The sequence below is a fragment of the Epinephelus moara genome, chromosome 17 (genome assembly GCF_006386435.1).
Source record: "Epinephelus moara isolate mb chromosome 17, YSFRI_EMoa_1.0, whole genome shotgun sequence".
NCBI lineage: Eukaryota > Metazoa > Chordata > Actinopteri > Perciformes > Serranidae > Epinephelus > Epinephelus moara.
Window position 1 is genome coordinate 16,017,278 of NC_065522.1, and position 15,685 is coordinate 16,032,962.

General features: G+C 41.6%; 1 protein-coding gene across 1 annotated transcript; it reads left to right on the top strand.

Annotated features, from left to right (window-relative positions):
• Positions 1-13,020: 13,020 nt before the first annotated feature.
• On the top strand, positions 13,021-14,844 carry LOC126404231 (alpha-2 adrenergic receptor). Its single transcript, XM_050067314.1, has one exon. It carries the CDS (start codon positions 13,313-13,315, stop codon positions 14,612-14,614), a length of 1,302 nt encoding a protein of 433 aa, XP_049923271.1. The 5' UTR covers positions 13,021-13,312; the 3' UTR covers positions 14,615-14,844.
• Positions 14,845-15,685: the final 841 nt, after the last annotated feature.

Sequence of the window (15,685 nt, forward strand, 5' to 3'; positions counted from 1 at the left end):
AGTGATGCCATGGGGCCCTAAAAGACTTTTCCCCATAGACCTACATTGTAAAAGAGATGTCTGTAAATCCAGCCTAATTACCAGAAAAACTGTTGGCACTGTATGTTTTTGCAACCAACGGAAACCTTATTTGTATGTTAAAGGTAGGATCTGGAGGATTTTCAAACAAAACAAAATATAGACATATACAAATGAAATCCTGCTTAATCGTCACCTATGGGCTTCTACTCATGTGTGGTGGTGACTCTGTTTGCAGAGCTCCTGCCCTTTAACTGTATTTTGATGTTTTTGTGAGCTTGGACCGCTTCTGGGTGGAGATTTCCCCAGCCAATGAGAAAGCGCAGGTGCCGTGCCCGAGCTTGTCCAAGCGTGTCCGAGCGTGCACCAGCGCGAGCCTTGCCTGAATCTCTTCTGTGAAGCCTTCTTCCGTACCTCCGGGCCCGGTACACCCGGGAGAAATGGCGGATACAGACGTACCCACGAAGAAAAGGAAATTAAATGTAAGTGAGGCAAAACGCAGAGCCGATAAAGCGCGGGCCAAAACTCGTGTGAATATCGGGGTGGTTTTCACCCGCTTTCGAACATTGAAGGAGAGGCTCGGGATATACAGCGACGTGGAGTTGGCCTGCTTTCTGTTGGACAGGTAAATCCCAAATACAGGCCAGTTAGCTTGTGCTAGTTTGCTAATTTATCAACTTTTCCATTACAACAACTGTAATTCCTACGTAGTTTGTTGTGGAGGCTAATTCCGACTATCAACCGATGCAAATAACTTTACGTTTAGCTAATATATGGCTTGATGTAGTGTGAGGATTGAGCTTTGAATCATTTTGTGTAACACCCAACTGCCAGGAGGGGTAGGGGCAGCGCGCAGTTGAGCCTGATAGGAGGGGCCAAATTTGAATGTGTGTTTACAAACAGCAACTGGACTGGGCTGGTCAATCACTGGATTGAAACAAACACTGAAATAGTCCTTTTTAAAAATCACTATTTCCCAAAAGTTGTACAATTCACTAACAGCCAAATCCAGAGTTATTATAACCTCTCATCCATGTGAGCAAGCTCGAGACATAGCAGTTGAGAGGCGTGACTAAAAGAAAACTAGGACCCATGAATACTGAAGATATGCGTAAGTTTATACCCAGAAGTTGTGTTTTTTGGTTTCATGGTCCATTAAGAAATAGGAATGAACAGGGTTAGGCCTCCATTGCTGGATCCAGTTCTCTTTATATATCCATAATGTTGCCGGGTTCTGTCAATCAATTTGGTTCAGTTCTGAGTGTTTTACTCTCAATGAATAATGATTGAGGATGCTTTTTCCCTCCCAACTTTAATTTTTAATCATGCATTTAATCAGGAATATTTCATGTGAGTTTCTTCATGACAGAAATACTTTGAATATGAAACCAAGTTTTAGGAGCTTTAATTCCTGGGAGATTATTTTTGTGTTGTCTATTAGAGAGCCACTTCCAAACCTAAATAAGAGTGAATATCAGTGCCAGCACTTATAAATGTTCACTCGACTGAGCTGGCTCCAATTTGTAAAAACAGGTGTATTGTATCCTGGAACAGATGTTGCACACACAGTGACTCTAGGAAGTCAAGGAAGTTTTGTTCTTTTTCAAACCTGACGTCAAAATGTAATGATGCTTGCCGTGACAGGATTTCTGATACGATGTCAGCCTCTAGTTTGTAGGTACAACAGCCGACACTGTGCTCAGTATTAAAGGACCTTTTGGAGTGGCTCCAGGTCTAACACAGATGCTTCTCAGTGACAGGCCTTCAAAATGTGGAAGTGTTGACAGCCAGTGCAGCAGCTGCCCTTAAAACTGGCATGAACTCAACTTGACACGGCATGCAAATTGTGTCTGTTGTCACTTACAATTGCAGTTTGTTTATATTAGTCGAAGCACGTACGAGAACAAGACGAATTCCCAATATTCTGTATTTATGTGTCAGTGAAAGCCACACTGGAGAGGCCTCCTACATCACATGCTGCTACTTGAAATTCAGTGAAGAGTTGTGGCGCACTTAATGTGACCGATGACTGTGTGTGGGGTCAACAGCTAATTGAACCAGTAAATTTCCAGCAGTAAATGTAACACGAGGCAGACAAAGAGGATTTTGTCAGCCGGGGGACATATTTCATAAACGTTTACTGCATCAATAAATGCAGCTGTGTGTGCGCACTGATCATGATCTACAAAAACATTTTCAAATGCTGACACATTTTACATTGAGCTGTGTTTTCAGGCAAGAGGTGATAGAGGAGTTCTGCCATATCTGTGAAAGGTTTCTTCCAAATAATTTGTCACGTGTTTTACCCTTTATACATATATGCTTATTATGTTATAGTATCCTAACATTGGAAAAACATTACCGACTTGATTTTAATAAATGTTTTTGTAAATCAGGTATTAAATGTCAGCTAGTGGCCCCTCGACATTTTATAACATTTATTAATTAGCTAGAATATTTTCAAGCAGCATATTGCAAGTATTAACCAGTATTAACAAGGCTTAAGACCCTCACAGGGTATAGTATGAGTTCATTAAACAGGCATTATCAGTTGTCGTCATAACCACACTGTGAATGTGGGTTAGGGTCATATTCTACCTTTTAATAAGCTCAGTGGCCCGTCTGTTTCCAACCGACAGTTATTAAGATATAGGACTTGTTGGCGTATGGACTTGGAGTCAGTCGTAAAACCAGCAGTGTAAATGGATCTGGATTATTCTGCAAAAAGCCAAGGACAAGAATCAATAATATGCACATTTTGGCCTATTAGTAGGTGCAGAAATATGAGAGCAATAACAAATTATAATACTGATTTTATTTACTGATAACATTTGGAGAGGGTGATCTATATTTCCTCAACAACTCAGTAAACCTCGATCTGCTGATGAAGACAATGTCATCAACATGTCATGCCTGTATGTCCTACGTCATCATGTCATCATAATGCCATAATCATTTCATGAATGTCATTATGTAATCAACAGGTCATTATCATGTCATTAACATGTCATCCTTATATCATCAAATTCTGTTTTATTTATTTTGCTGTGCATTGGCTGCCGCCTGTCCTAATTATTTTTTGTTGTCTGCCCCTTATACCCTGGGGAGGGGTCAAAAGGAATAAATAAATGAAATGAAAAAAATCATCCTGTCATCAAGCCATTATGAACATGTCTTCATCATGTCATCATGTCATCAAAATATCATTATCATGTCATCACGTCATAATCAACACGTCATCATGCCATCATCATGCCATCATAATGTCATCATCATTTCATGAACATTTCCTCAGAATGTTATCATGTCATCATCATGCCATCAACATGTCATCATCATGTCATTGTCATGTCATTATCATGCCGTCATAATGTCATCAACATATCATCATCATGTTGTCATAATACATCATCATTTCATAATCATGTCATCACAATGTCATCATCAACATGCCATTATCATGTCATCATCATGTCAACATGTCATCATCATGTCATATTGTCATCATATTGTCATCAACATGTCATCATCATGTCATCGAGATGTCATCGTCATGTCATCCTTATGTCATCATCAAGCCATTATCACCATGTCATCATGTCATCGTCATGTCATCAATATGTCATCTTCATGTCATCCTTATGTTATCATCCTGTCATCATCAAGCTATTATCACCTTGTCATCATAATGTCATCATGTTATCATCATGTCGTTATCATGTCATCAGAATGTCATTATAATGTCATCATAATGTTATCAACATGCCATCAACATGTAATCACCATGTCATCATTATACCATCATCATGTCATCAACATGTCATCATGGCATCATCATCGCATCATCATGTCATCATGCCGTCATCATGTCATCATCAAGCCATTATCACTATGTCATTATCATGTCGTCATCATGTCATCAGAAACTCATGTCATCATTATGTCATCATGGTATCGTCATGTCATCATCATGTCATCAACATGTCATCTTCATGTCATCCTTATGTTATCATCCTGTCATCATCAAGCTATTATCACCTTGTAATCATCATGTCATCATGTTATCATCATGTCGTCACCATGTCATCAGAATGTTATTATAATGTCATCATAATGTTATCAACATGCCATCAACATGTAATCACGTCATCATTATGCCATCATCATGTCATCAACATGTCATCATCATCGCATCATCATATCATCATGCCGTCATCAAGCCATTATCACTATGTCATCATCATGTTGTCATCATGTCATCAGAAACTCATGTCATCATTATGTCATCATGGTATCGTCATGTCATCATCATGTCATCAACATGTCATCGTCATGTCATCATGTCATCAGAATGCTGTCATCATGTCATCAACATGTCATCATGCCATCATCATGAGATCATCATGTCATCATAAACTCATGTCATCATTATGTCATCATGGTATCGTCATGTCATCATCATGTCATCAACATGTCATCGTCATGTCATCATGTCATCAGAATGCTGTCATCATGTCATCAACATGTCATCATGCCATCATCATGAGATCATCATGTCATCATAAAATAAATAAAAATTCATTGTTATCCAATCCCATGTGCTGTCATCATGATGACTTGATCCAAACTTCCAGTACAGCCACTTATGTCACATTTTCACTGCATGAGACCACTGATTGGTCAGAGAGAACCGTCACTAGCACGACACGGGACATCCTGCACCAACCAGCCTTTTTTGAATAGCCAAGCTATCATCAGTAGTGACCGAGATTTTGAAAAATGGCAGCCTGCAAAACCACACCATACACTGCAGGGTGCCCCTTTCTTGTTTGCCGATGAGGAGTACTCCCAGTTTCACGCAGTGTTGCTATAGCGATTACTAAGAATTCCGCCTACACGGAGCTACACGGAGTTCTGCAATTGAAAACAAATTAGAGTGGAGTCAAGTTGTGCCATACCATGCTGTGAAAATGAGGCGTACAAAGACCTTAGTCTGAGGTGAGGGGTTTTTTTGTCCACTGGTGTTTTCTAGGGTAAGAAATAAACTTTAAACAATAATATATTCAGACAATAAAGTTAACATCCCTTCAATTCATAACTGTTCCCAGAACAACAGTGTATTATACCTCTCCAAAATAGTTTCTCATCATTCTTTCACACCAACGTGAGCTGGCTCTATATCATAGTTTATCCGACCTCCACGCAGCCCACAAGCTCTGAAAGGTAATATTTTATTACCTCCTGGGCACAGGATAACTTGTAGGCGTCTGTGATTGGGGGTTTAAAAATCATTGGAAATGCAGCCTGAACGCTCACCACCACCATTAAGTTAACATTGCCTCAACAAAAATTATTATCCTGACCGGATTGTACTGTTCTCCTGACTGAAGGGAACAACTGAGAAATAGTGCCATTAAATCCAAATGAGTCGGGAAGTTATTCATGCTATACATCAATGGGCTGTCCATTTCCAGCACTAATTACATCGTATCACTCAATGGGACTGACTGTACAGCAACAACTGACAGCATGTGGCAGCAACTTTCATCATCATTAACACATTTTAGCCTTGTAAATGATGTTACATTATCCTCAATAAGAGCTGCTCGTGCTGATGCATGTGCCGCAATGCGATTACATAATTTTGGAGAAGATTTTAGGCCCTAATTTACACATCCAGCTGAGCACTGTAACTGAAGGAAAATACTTTTGACTCATATGAAAGCGCACACACATAACTAACAATGTGTGATGTGATTTTAAAAAGACTTTAGTAATTGTATTAATGGTAATACTTGGCTTGAAGGAGGAGCTGCCAAAATCACTTGTCCGATTTTAATTAAGTGTAGAAGTCAGTGAAGATGCATCTCGCTCCAAACTTAAAATGTTCTTTTCAATCAAGTGGATAATTCAGATGCATTAACATTGCATGAACCATTTCCCTGACACCTAATGTGTAAATTAAATAAATAATTCTGCATTATTACCTGCAAATAAATGTCTAATGAGGGTTGTAAGGCTTGTCGCCCATAATGATCAGCCAACAAAAGGGTTCATGCTGAGCTTTCACTCAGATGGCTCTCCCCCTCATAGTTCCTTGTCATGCCTCACAAGTGCTTTTTGTACTCAATTAACAATACGCCACTCACTCCTCAGCAGCGCTCTGCAGAGACCGTTTGTTCATTCAGCTCTCCTCGACTGGCTGCTGGGTACTCGACACTGCTGACACTATAAACCTTATCTTCTGTACAAGTTCTGCTTCTTTCCAACTCTGTGCATGCTACGCATCCGGCAAGCTGATGCATCCGTGAAGGTGTGGTGAAGAATCACAGCACTTTTCGAAAGTTTAAAAGAACTGATTTGCAGTTTCTCATCTTGGTTCTCAAGATTAAATGGCAATATGGTTCTCTCTGTGTCTCCTATATTTCAAGTCAAATTCTCTGATAGTGAACTTGTTTTCACCATTAAATTGCTCTAAAGCCACAGACCTTCACTCATCCACCCTCACATAACGACACATTGGAACTGATTGCAAACAAGTGACCGCAGGGAACTAATTAAACTAAATCTAAAGGAGTTTTTTAGCCAGTTCGGCTGTTAGCAGCATCACATGGTAAATGCCAGAATGTACCAGCCCATTCTTATTCAAATACCAAGAAAGTCTGCATGAGGCGGGAGTGAGGGGAGGTGCATGGGTCAAACAAAACTGGACTTTCATCCTAGAGGCCAAAGTTCATATCCTGTGTGAAACCATAAGTCAATGTTGAGTCAGCGTAACGTTACGCAATTTATGCAGAGACTTTGTACATTGACGTCACATTACGTTATGTAGGAATCGGACTTATTACTGTATAACCCAAAGCATGACTTTTTTTCTAAACCTAACCAAGTAGTTTTGTTGCCCAAATCTATCCATGGCTGTTCTACAATATTAGCCACATTTTACAATGTGTTTCAGCTTTGAGTCACCAAGAGATGCTAAAGGGTGCCCTGTGCGTCGTTCTCATATGCTGAGGGGTGCAAAAAGTGCTAGTATTGATTACCTGGGAATGAGAACGGGTTGAATGTACCAAATGACAGTGCATCACCTCATCCCGCCCTACTCTGCTGTGATTGGCTAGTACTAACCCTAACCATGACCTCTTTGCCCTGACCCTAACCGCCGCTAATCCTGACACACCAATCATGGTACATGGTCACAACACAGTAGGGTGGGACTAGGGCGAAACACTGTTGTTCAGTGGGTGCATTCCAGCATTTGACGCGTCACATGGGTTAAAAGGGGCCTGCTACACCCAGTGGCCTAGGCAGCAAACTCTTGTGACTTTAATAATTATGACGTTGGCAAAGGAAGAAGTCAGGTGATGTAATATAAAGAGCGAGAAAATCTGCGAATGGTGGTAGGGGTTAAACAAACACAGGACTTTTACCCAGGAATGGTAAACATTTGTTCCTTTTTTCCACACAGAGCTTGAGAGTTTGAACAAAGTTCGATGGGGTGTTCAGGGTGACAGCAATACTCACACAATATTGTTAACAAGCCAAGTTAGCGCTCCAAGCTAATGCATGCACACTACGCTAATGACAGACTGGAAATGTGCAAAAAATTTTTTTGCTGACACTAGATATCAAGCAAAAGCCAGAGACTGTGTTGTAATAAGTTGCTGTGAGCTACAAATTCACCACTTCTAAGCAGAAGGCAGAGGAAAATGATATCTAAGAGCGCGACCAGGCAAAGCCTCTCTTCCTCTGTGCTACTGCATCCCTCTCACTCAGATTTAGGCTGGCTCTGGGTCTGCAGCTGCCTGTGCTGGAGAGCAGCATGGAAGCAGAGTACTCATTCTACAGCTTAATGTGGGGCACCGAAACATCCCTAGATGTGCATTGCACACTGCCTGAAAAAACAAAACAAAAAAACAACAACTGCTGAACTTTAAGGGTGCTTTCACACCTGCCTTATTTGGTTTGGTTCAATCAAACCCAAGTTCGTTTGCCCCCTAAGTGCGGTTTGTTTGGGCAGGTGTGAACAGAGCAATCACACTCAGGTGCGCACCAAAACAACCAGACTGAGACCTTCCTGAAGAGGTGGTCTCGGTCCGGTTACAAATGAACTCTGGTACGGTTCGTTTGTGGTGTGAACGTGCTCAAACCTCGATCTAAACCGACTGCAGTCACATTACGCAGTGTTTGGGTTAAACAAGCATGAGTATGTTAAAAGTCCTGGAGGATTATTAATGTGCACCTCCTCCTGTACTGCCTTAATATGCACATTCGGCACATCCAATACATCAAAACATTGTTTTCTAGTTGGAGCTGCACCTCTTTTCCAAACTGTATGGTTTGTCTAAAATGAACAATGCAAGCAATATGTCCGTGAGAACACGAACCAACTCTAGGCAATTATGCAACTTTGTGACAAAATTAGTCCCTGATTGGGACCAAAGCAAGACAACTCTAGGTCTGAAAGCACACTAAGAATCTCAGTCGACGGAGGGGTCTCCAGCTGATGATTCAGATCTTCAAATTTTCAAAGGACAGGCTAAGTCTACACCTAAAGAAAGTGAAATTGAACCCTAACAGAACTGCAGCAATTTCACAACCTTGGATATACAAATGGCCGTTCAATAGGCTGATAACATCCTTATCTGGTGCATTTTTTTTTTTAAACCTCTTTCTGAGTTCTTTTTTCCTGTTTTGTTCATCTTGTACACATGAATGAGGAAGCACATGGAGGCACGTGCTCACACAGGTGACTTCATACACAATCCTGCCGATGGTTTCACACTATTCCACTAATCTACTCGTGGCAGTAACAAGAAACGCAGCAATCAACCAGCGAAGGAGAGTGCAAGTAAGTACACGTCGATGTGAACAAGGCTGTATTTAAAATACTTTTTATAAACTGGCTTTGTAAATGTTTTATGAAGAAGGAATGCATTCAGCACATTTGTTAGACCTCAAGCACCTCAAGACCTCAAGCTCCTTCTGCAGACACAAAAAGTCTTTTCACATGTGCAGTGGGACCGTAATACAGTAATTTATCATGATTCAGTCTGATCTCAGACAAAAACCAAGAACCATGCCCTGCACTCATTTTCACACCTGACATTTCTGTCTAAACAACCAAACATCCGAACTGGTTAAACCAAGCAGGACACAAAAAATACACCTAAGATCCGTAAAAACAGACAAAGCTTGTGAAGGAATATGAAACGCACAAAAGAAGACCCTTCATACTGAGGCGATACGCACTGACAGTGAAGCCCAACAAGAGCAGAGCAGTAATTATGGCTGAGAGCAGAGGCATCATTTTCTATCACTGAGTTCTTTAAACAAACATGAAATGTCTGACGGCTTATCGCACCTCCTGCACACTCAACACATCTTGAGCCCTACAGACCACCACTACCTGTTTACCCTCCTCTCCTCTTGCAAAGAAAAGCGTTGCCAGGTTTGTTTGTTTTTTGTCTCAAGAGAAGATAAGAGTACATGGAGAAGAGCGTCCAATCAATAATTGAAAAATTTACTTCACAACACAAGAGTAGCACTAAAGAGAATGAATTATAACTTTTCTGTTCTCATTTGGCAACTCTGAATTTGTGGAAGTGGACCTGCAGGTCTGCTGCTGCCGTGGTGTGGAAGCTACTGGGAGCTTTAAGAGACCAGCTGACAGAGGCAGGCTTGTAACTCAAAGGTCACTGGTTCAACTCCCTGGACAACCTACCAGGATGAGGTAAGACTGTGAGTCATACTCTCACCTCCCTCTGCAACAGATATTGAAGTACTGCTGAAGAGGGCACTGGACACTGGACTATATGTTTTACTAAAGCAGTGCAATTGTACCTAAAAGTCAAGACTAACACTCTTTTTTATTATTAAACCTCTCAGACTCTTCTTAAAGCACAAGTCAAGTTCAGGGGCGGAGCAGTGGGGTGGCTTCTGGGGCTCCAGCCCTGAATGTTTCCTCAAAAGCCCCAAATCTTTGGTATCTCCCAAAGTAATTAATATAATTGAGCTAATGTTCTTCTGATGGCTTAATATTCAATTCAGAGTATTAAAGACTACATTAATTTGGCATTTTGGGGGATTCTTGATTTACAGTTAGAGCAGCCGAGACTATTATGGTATGGATTTAAATGTAGCAGATTTGTCAGCTAAGCATTCATTGTGTGAACTCTACTCCAGATTAATATCACAAAAATATGTTTCAATTCAACTAGTAATGCTGTTTACTATTTGAATTTACTACCTGACCTATGTTATGTAACTTAAAAATGGTGACATCAAACAGTTTTTGCCTCTTTTTACAGTGGCAGGGGTGAAAATCTGTTGTGTTATATTTTCAGAAAGAAAACATCAAAACAGTTGGAGAGAAATTAAATACAAGGGTTGATCCGAATACTCGGATAAAAAAAGTATACGATACATATACTTTCCTGTTATCATTGGAGTATAATGCATCAATATTCGTACTCAGGATGAAGGAAAATCCTGATTTGGGTAGCTGTTTTCAATATCTTACTTTTGTAATCAAAAATGATCTGAAGCTAAATTCTGAGGCTGCTCTGCAAAAAGTTTTCTGACAAATAATAAATACAGCAACTTCTGATCAACCCATATCTATTCCAGGCTTAAAATCACAACTTCCAGTCAGCTCCCACTAATTTTTGGTTTGAGTCCCGCCCACTCTCTATTTAAACGCCACCTGTTCCGAGCACAGACACAGATACAGATCATTTAGTTGGCTGAACAGACACAGACACAGATACAGATACAGATACAGATACAAACAAAGACACAGATACAGTTACAGATACAGGCACAGATACAGATCATTAAATTGGCTGAACAAATACAGATACAGACACAGATACAGACAAAGACACATATACAGTTACAGTTACAGATACAGGCACAGATACAGATACAGATCATTAAGTTGGCTGAACAGATACAGACACAGATACAGATACAGATACAGACAAAGACACAGATACAGTTACAGTTACAGATACAGGCACAGATACAGATCATTAAGTTGGCTGAACAGATACAGACACAGACACAGATACAGATACAGACACAGACACAGATACAGATACAGATACAGATACAGACAAAGACACAGATACAGGCACAGACACAGACACAGATACAGATACAGATCATTCATCCTTATTAAATACAAAATTGGACGTAGGCTCTACAGGATATTTTTCCTTGGCAACTATTATGTTTTTCCCAAATGTACAGATTTTTAGGCATTCTCTCATCTCTAATGGCTAAAAGAAATTGCACATAGCTGCTGTAAATGGGTGGGGTGGGGGGTGGGGAGGTCTTCACAGGGGAACATGCCCCTGATCCCCCTTGGTTTGGCCTAAGCCCAATCATTAATAACATCCGCCTCTGCCCCTGGTCAAATTCACTTATGAACAAGAAAAAAAATCAAGGGGAAAGAAGGAAGAAACTCCTCAAGGGTAAACATAATCCATGTAAATAATGACGTGTCTTTTGTACAAAAAAAAAAATCTTCACTGTTATCCACCACAACCCTCATAGAGTTTAAAAAGATGTCAGCCAAAGCTGAGCAATGTGTAAGAAATCCACATCAATCATGTGAGTGTTGTTGCAGGTATATTTTAGTTTAGAGAGAAATGATTCTTTGACTATGTTTGTGTGAATCGTGTTTCTCACATGAATGCATTCAAATCCAGGGCTAAAATCAAATGTACATTTCTGCTGGATTTTCAAGGATCGGGTTTATAGTAGGCTATTATTTCTTCTTAAATTCTCTGCCTCACAGATAACCTTCAGTAAGAACAAAATATCTTTGAATGATAAATTCTATTCATTGAGACCAGCAGGGATCATGCACGACCATTAACTGAAGAGTCACTCAATTTTAGGCTCATTGAAATATACACTTTAATGCACATTCACTGTCAGCCTACTTAGCACACGGTTTATTGTGTAACTTTTGTCTGTCTCACCTCGTGTTTTTATGTGGTTTGTTAGAACATTTCTGTTACGAAACATTAGATGTGAAATGCAGCAATTTGTACTATTAGTGAGAAGTTCTCAACCTTTTTGGCTCGTGGCTCTTGAAAACAAAAAGATGGCTACTTGACTTCCATTACAGGCGTGTGCAGTGCGCTGTTCTACAGAGTGGAGAACGGCCATGGTGCTGTGGAAATTATGATCCTCAGAGCCTCTCCTATCACTCACTGTTTTATAAGAGAAAAAAAAACCTGAAAAGACCTTCGCTCCAACTGGACTGCCTGATGTGTGAGTTCTACCCAAAGCAGTGTGTGTGTGCATGAGCGGTGGAAACACAAGCCTGAAAAATGTGGACATGAAGGTGTGGAAGAAGAGGCAGACTGTTAAAAAACCCAATCCAAAACGATGGGCTTAACTTCAAAATCCCATCAATCCTCACATCTTCAACTTCCCTCAACTCACCCCCTTCAGCTCTCTCACACTACTCCTTCACTCCCTCCTCTTCAAACTGCTGCCACAAACACACGCAACTCCAAGTCTGCCAGGGGTTTTTTTTCGCACATTGCTGTGTTTTACCTCAAATAACCTGACAACCTCTTTGCTTTATGATTACAGATAATGCTAAGAAGCTTACAGAGTATAAAAGACTTCATTGTGTGCAGCAAGTGTGACCTCCAATGAGCTGAGGTCTGGTAAAAGAAGGAGAGGAGAGAAAATCTGTCAAGACGCTAAAAACACTGATTTCGTTTTGAGTCATAAAAACTGGAAATGCTGAGGGTTACAACACAAAAATAGATTATTATTATTCATAATTTGGAAATTGAGACACGAGGCTGAAATACAGTCTTGTCCCTAGCTTCATCATATTCAAACAAAATGAAAATAATGCCGTGTGGCGGGGGCGGGGCAGCAGTGGGTGAGTTTTCTGAGAACAACACATGGGGCATCATTAGGAGCCAGAGCGCACCATGTTGAGGGAAGGAGAGCTGCGGCTGGACGGCACTCTCACCTCCTGACAATCAGGAGACGCGTGACAAGACTATGAAAGGGGGCACGGGATTTAATTTTTACTTGAGTGAGTTGTCTTGAGATGCACGTGATCAACAGGCTGTCAATTACCGCCACAGACTCCGTTAAGTGGGGATCTTTTCATGCGCGCGTATCCATGTCGTCAGATTTGTAAATTGGCCGCGGAGCTGCGCGCTTTCGATGGACTCCTCAGTCGTTAGAGGGCTGAGTGTGAGTTAATGCCAAGATCCAGACACTTCGGGATATACACAAAGCGCGCACAGCCGGGATGGACTCGTTTAACGCCAGCGGAATGGACGCGTTCACGGTGGTCCATCTGAATTCCTCCTGGAGTCTGGACAGTGGATATTCTTTAGCAGCGACAGCCAGCATTGCTGCTCTTGTAAGTTTTCTCATTCTCTTTACGGTTGTTGGGAATATTCTGGTGGTTATTGCGGTGTTGACGAGCAGGGCGCTGAAAGCCCCACAGAACCTTTTTCTGGTGTCCCTGGCCACCGCGGACATCCTGGTCGCCACTTTGGTGATGCCGTTTTCCCTGGCAAATGAACTCATGGGCTACTGGTATTTTGGAAAAGTTTGGTGCGGTATTTATCTGGCTTTGGATGTTTTGTTCTGCACTTCGTCTATTGTCCATCTGTGCGCAATAAGCCTGGACCGCTACTGGTCCGTTACGCAGGCTGTAGAGTACAATCTGAAGCGGACTCCCAAACGCGTCAAGTGCATCATCTTAATTGTGTGGCTCATATCTGCTTTCATCTCATCCCCGCCGCTCATATCTATAGACAGCAACAATGAGATGAGCTCTCAGCCACAGTGCGAGATCAATGATGACACCTGGTACATCCTCTCCTCCAGCACCGCGTCCTTCTTCGCTCCGTGCTTAATAATGGTGCTGGTGTATATCAGAATATATCAGGTGGCCAAAACCAGAACCAGAAGCATGTCGGGAAAGAATCCCAAGCCAGATGGCGTTACACATACTGAGAATGGACTGAGCAAAGCCACCTCCCCTTTCCATGGCGAGAGAGAGAACGGTCACTGTCAGTGCCCACCTACGCCCAGCCAACGCACCGTCACCATCGCGCCACAGACTGAGGATGCTGACATGGAGGAGAGCTCCTCCTCAGAGGGCAAAGGTCACAAACTTCAGCGGGAGGACGCCCAGAGAGCCAAGAAGCCCAACAGAAAGAAAAACTCCATCTCCAAACAGTCCACACGCATCTCCAGAGTCAGTAACAAATCCATGGACCTCTTCGCCTCCAGGAGGAAACGTCGCCGGAGCTCCTTAGCCAGGAAAAAGGTCTATCAAGCCAGAGAAAAGAGGTTTACATTCGTCCTGGCTGTGGTCATGGGGGTGTTTGTTGTGTGCTGGTTCCCCTTTTTCTTCAGCTACAGCCTGTACGGTGTGTGCAGGGACTCCTGTAAGATCCCCGACCCGCTCTTTAAATTCTTCTTCTGGATTGGCTACTGTAACAGCTCCCTCAACCCTGCCATCTACACCATCTTCAACCGGGACTTCAGACGCGCCTTCCAGAAGATCCTTTGCAAGTCGTGGAAAAAGTCCTTTTAGATTTGATGCAGAACTGCTGCACCACTGTGACAATCTTTGTGGAAATATCAAAGTGAAAATAAGAAGCCTGTTTTGTCTTTTACTGCCACTCCTTACTCACTGTTACGTCTCATTGTCCTGTTGTAATTCAGTCATGGCAGTGCACACCATCAAGCACCTATGGGTGTCTCTACAAGCTTCAACATACAGTGTGTTTTCATTACAGGCTTTCCCAGTCTGAATAGTGAGCACCATCATTATTTTCTTCCTACTAAAGTGTGTTGTAATGCTTTTTAATGTATCATTGATGAAGCTCTTTATACATCTGCGAAAGATACACACATGGCCGAATTTATCTGCTTGGGGGCCCCAGGGCAAAATGGAGCACCAGGGCCCCCTGTAACCCCCACTTAGTTCATCTCACTCCCTGTGCAATGTGTACAATTTTTCTATAATTTTGTGTTAGATGACTACTTGGCCACAGATTTGCTGTGTGGTAACATATTAATTTAGGATATGAAACATACATAAGCACAAACCTGAGATATTTACGTTTTTAAAACTTGATTTTGACACAGGGATCCTTTTAAAAACAGAGCCTTAACTCAACAGTTGACGTTTTGGGTAAAAAAAAATGCTTTTTCGCTTTTGTGTGTGAGTTAGACGACAAGATCAATACCACTATCACACCTGTGCGGTGAAGATGTAGCTGGAGCAAGCAGCTGGTTAGCCTAGCTTAGCATAAAGCCTGGAAACAGAGGGAAACAGATGGCCTGTCTCTCTCTAATGGTAGCAAAATCTACCTCGTGGCTCGTCTGCAGCTTACTAATTAACACTTTATATCTCGTTTGTTTAATCTGTAGAGAAATGGGAGCATGAAAAAAAAACAATCGGCTGTTTCTCAGGGGTTTATGTGCTAGTCTTTGTCTGTACCAGTTACCAGGTAACCAGTGGAAACTCAATGAAGTTACTGATCCTGTAAAACAGAACCGTTTTTCTTATTAGCATTGGATTTTCCACAGATTAAGCAAACAAGACATTATGTGTTAATCAGTGAGCTTTTCAAGCAGTGGCACTGCCAAGGGGTGGCCA

Coding starts and splice junctions, on each gene's coding strand:
- LOC126404231 (XM_050067314.1), top strand. CDS start 13,313: ATGGACTCGTTTAACGCCAGCGGAATGGACGCGTTCACGGTGGTCCAT.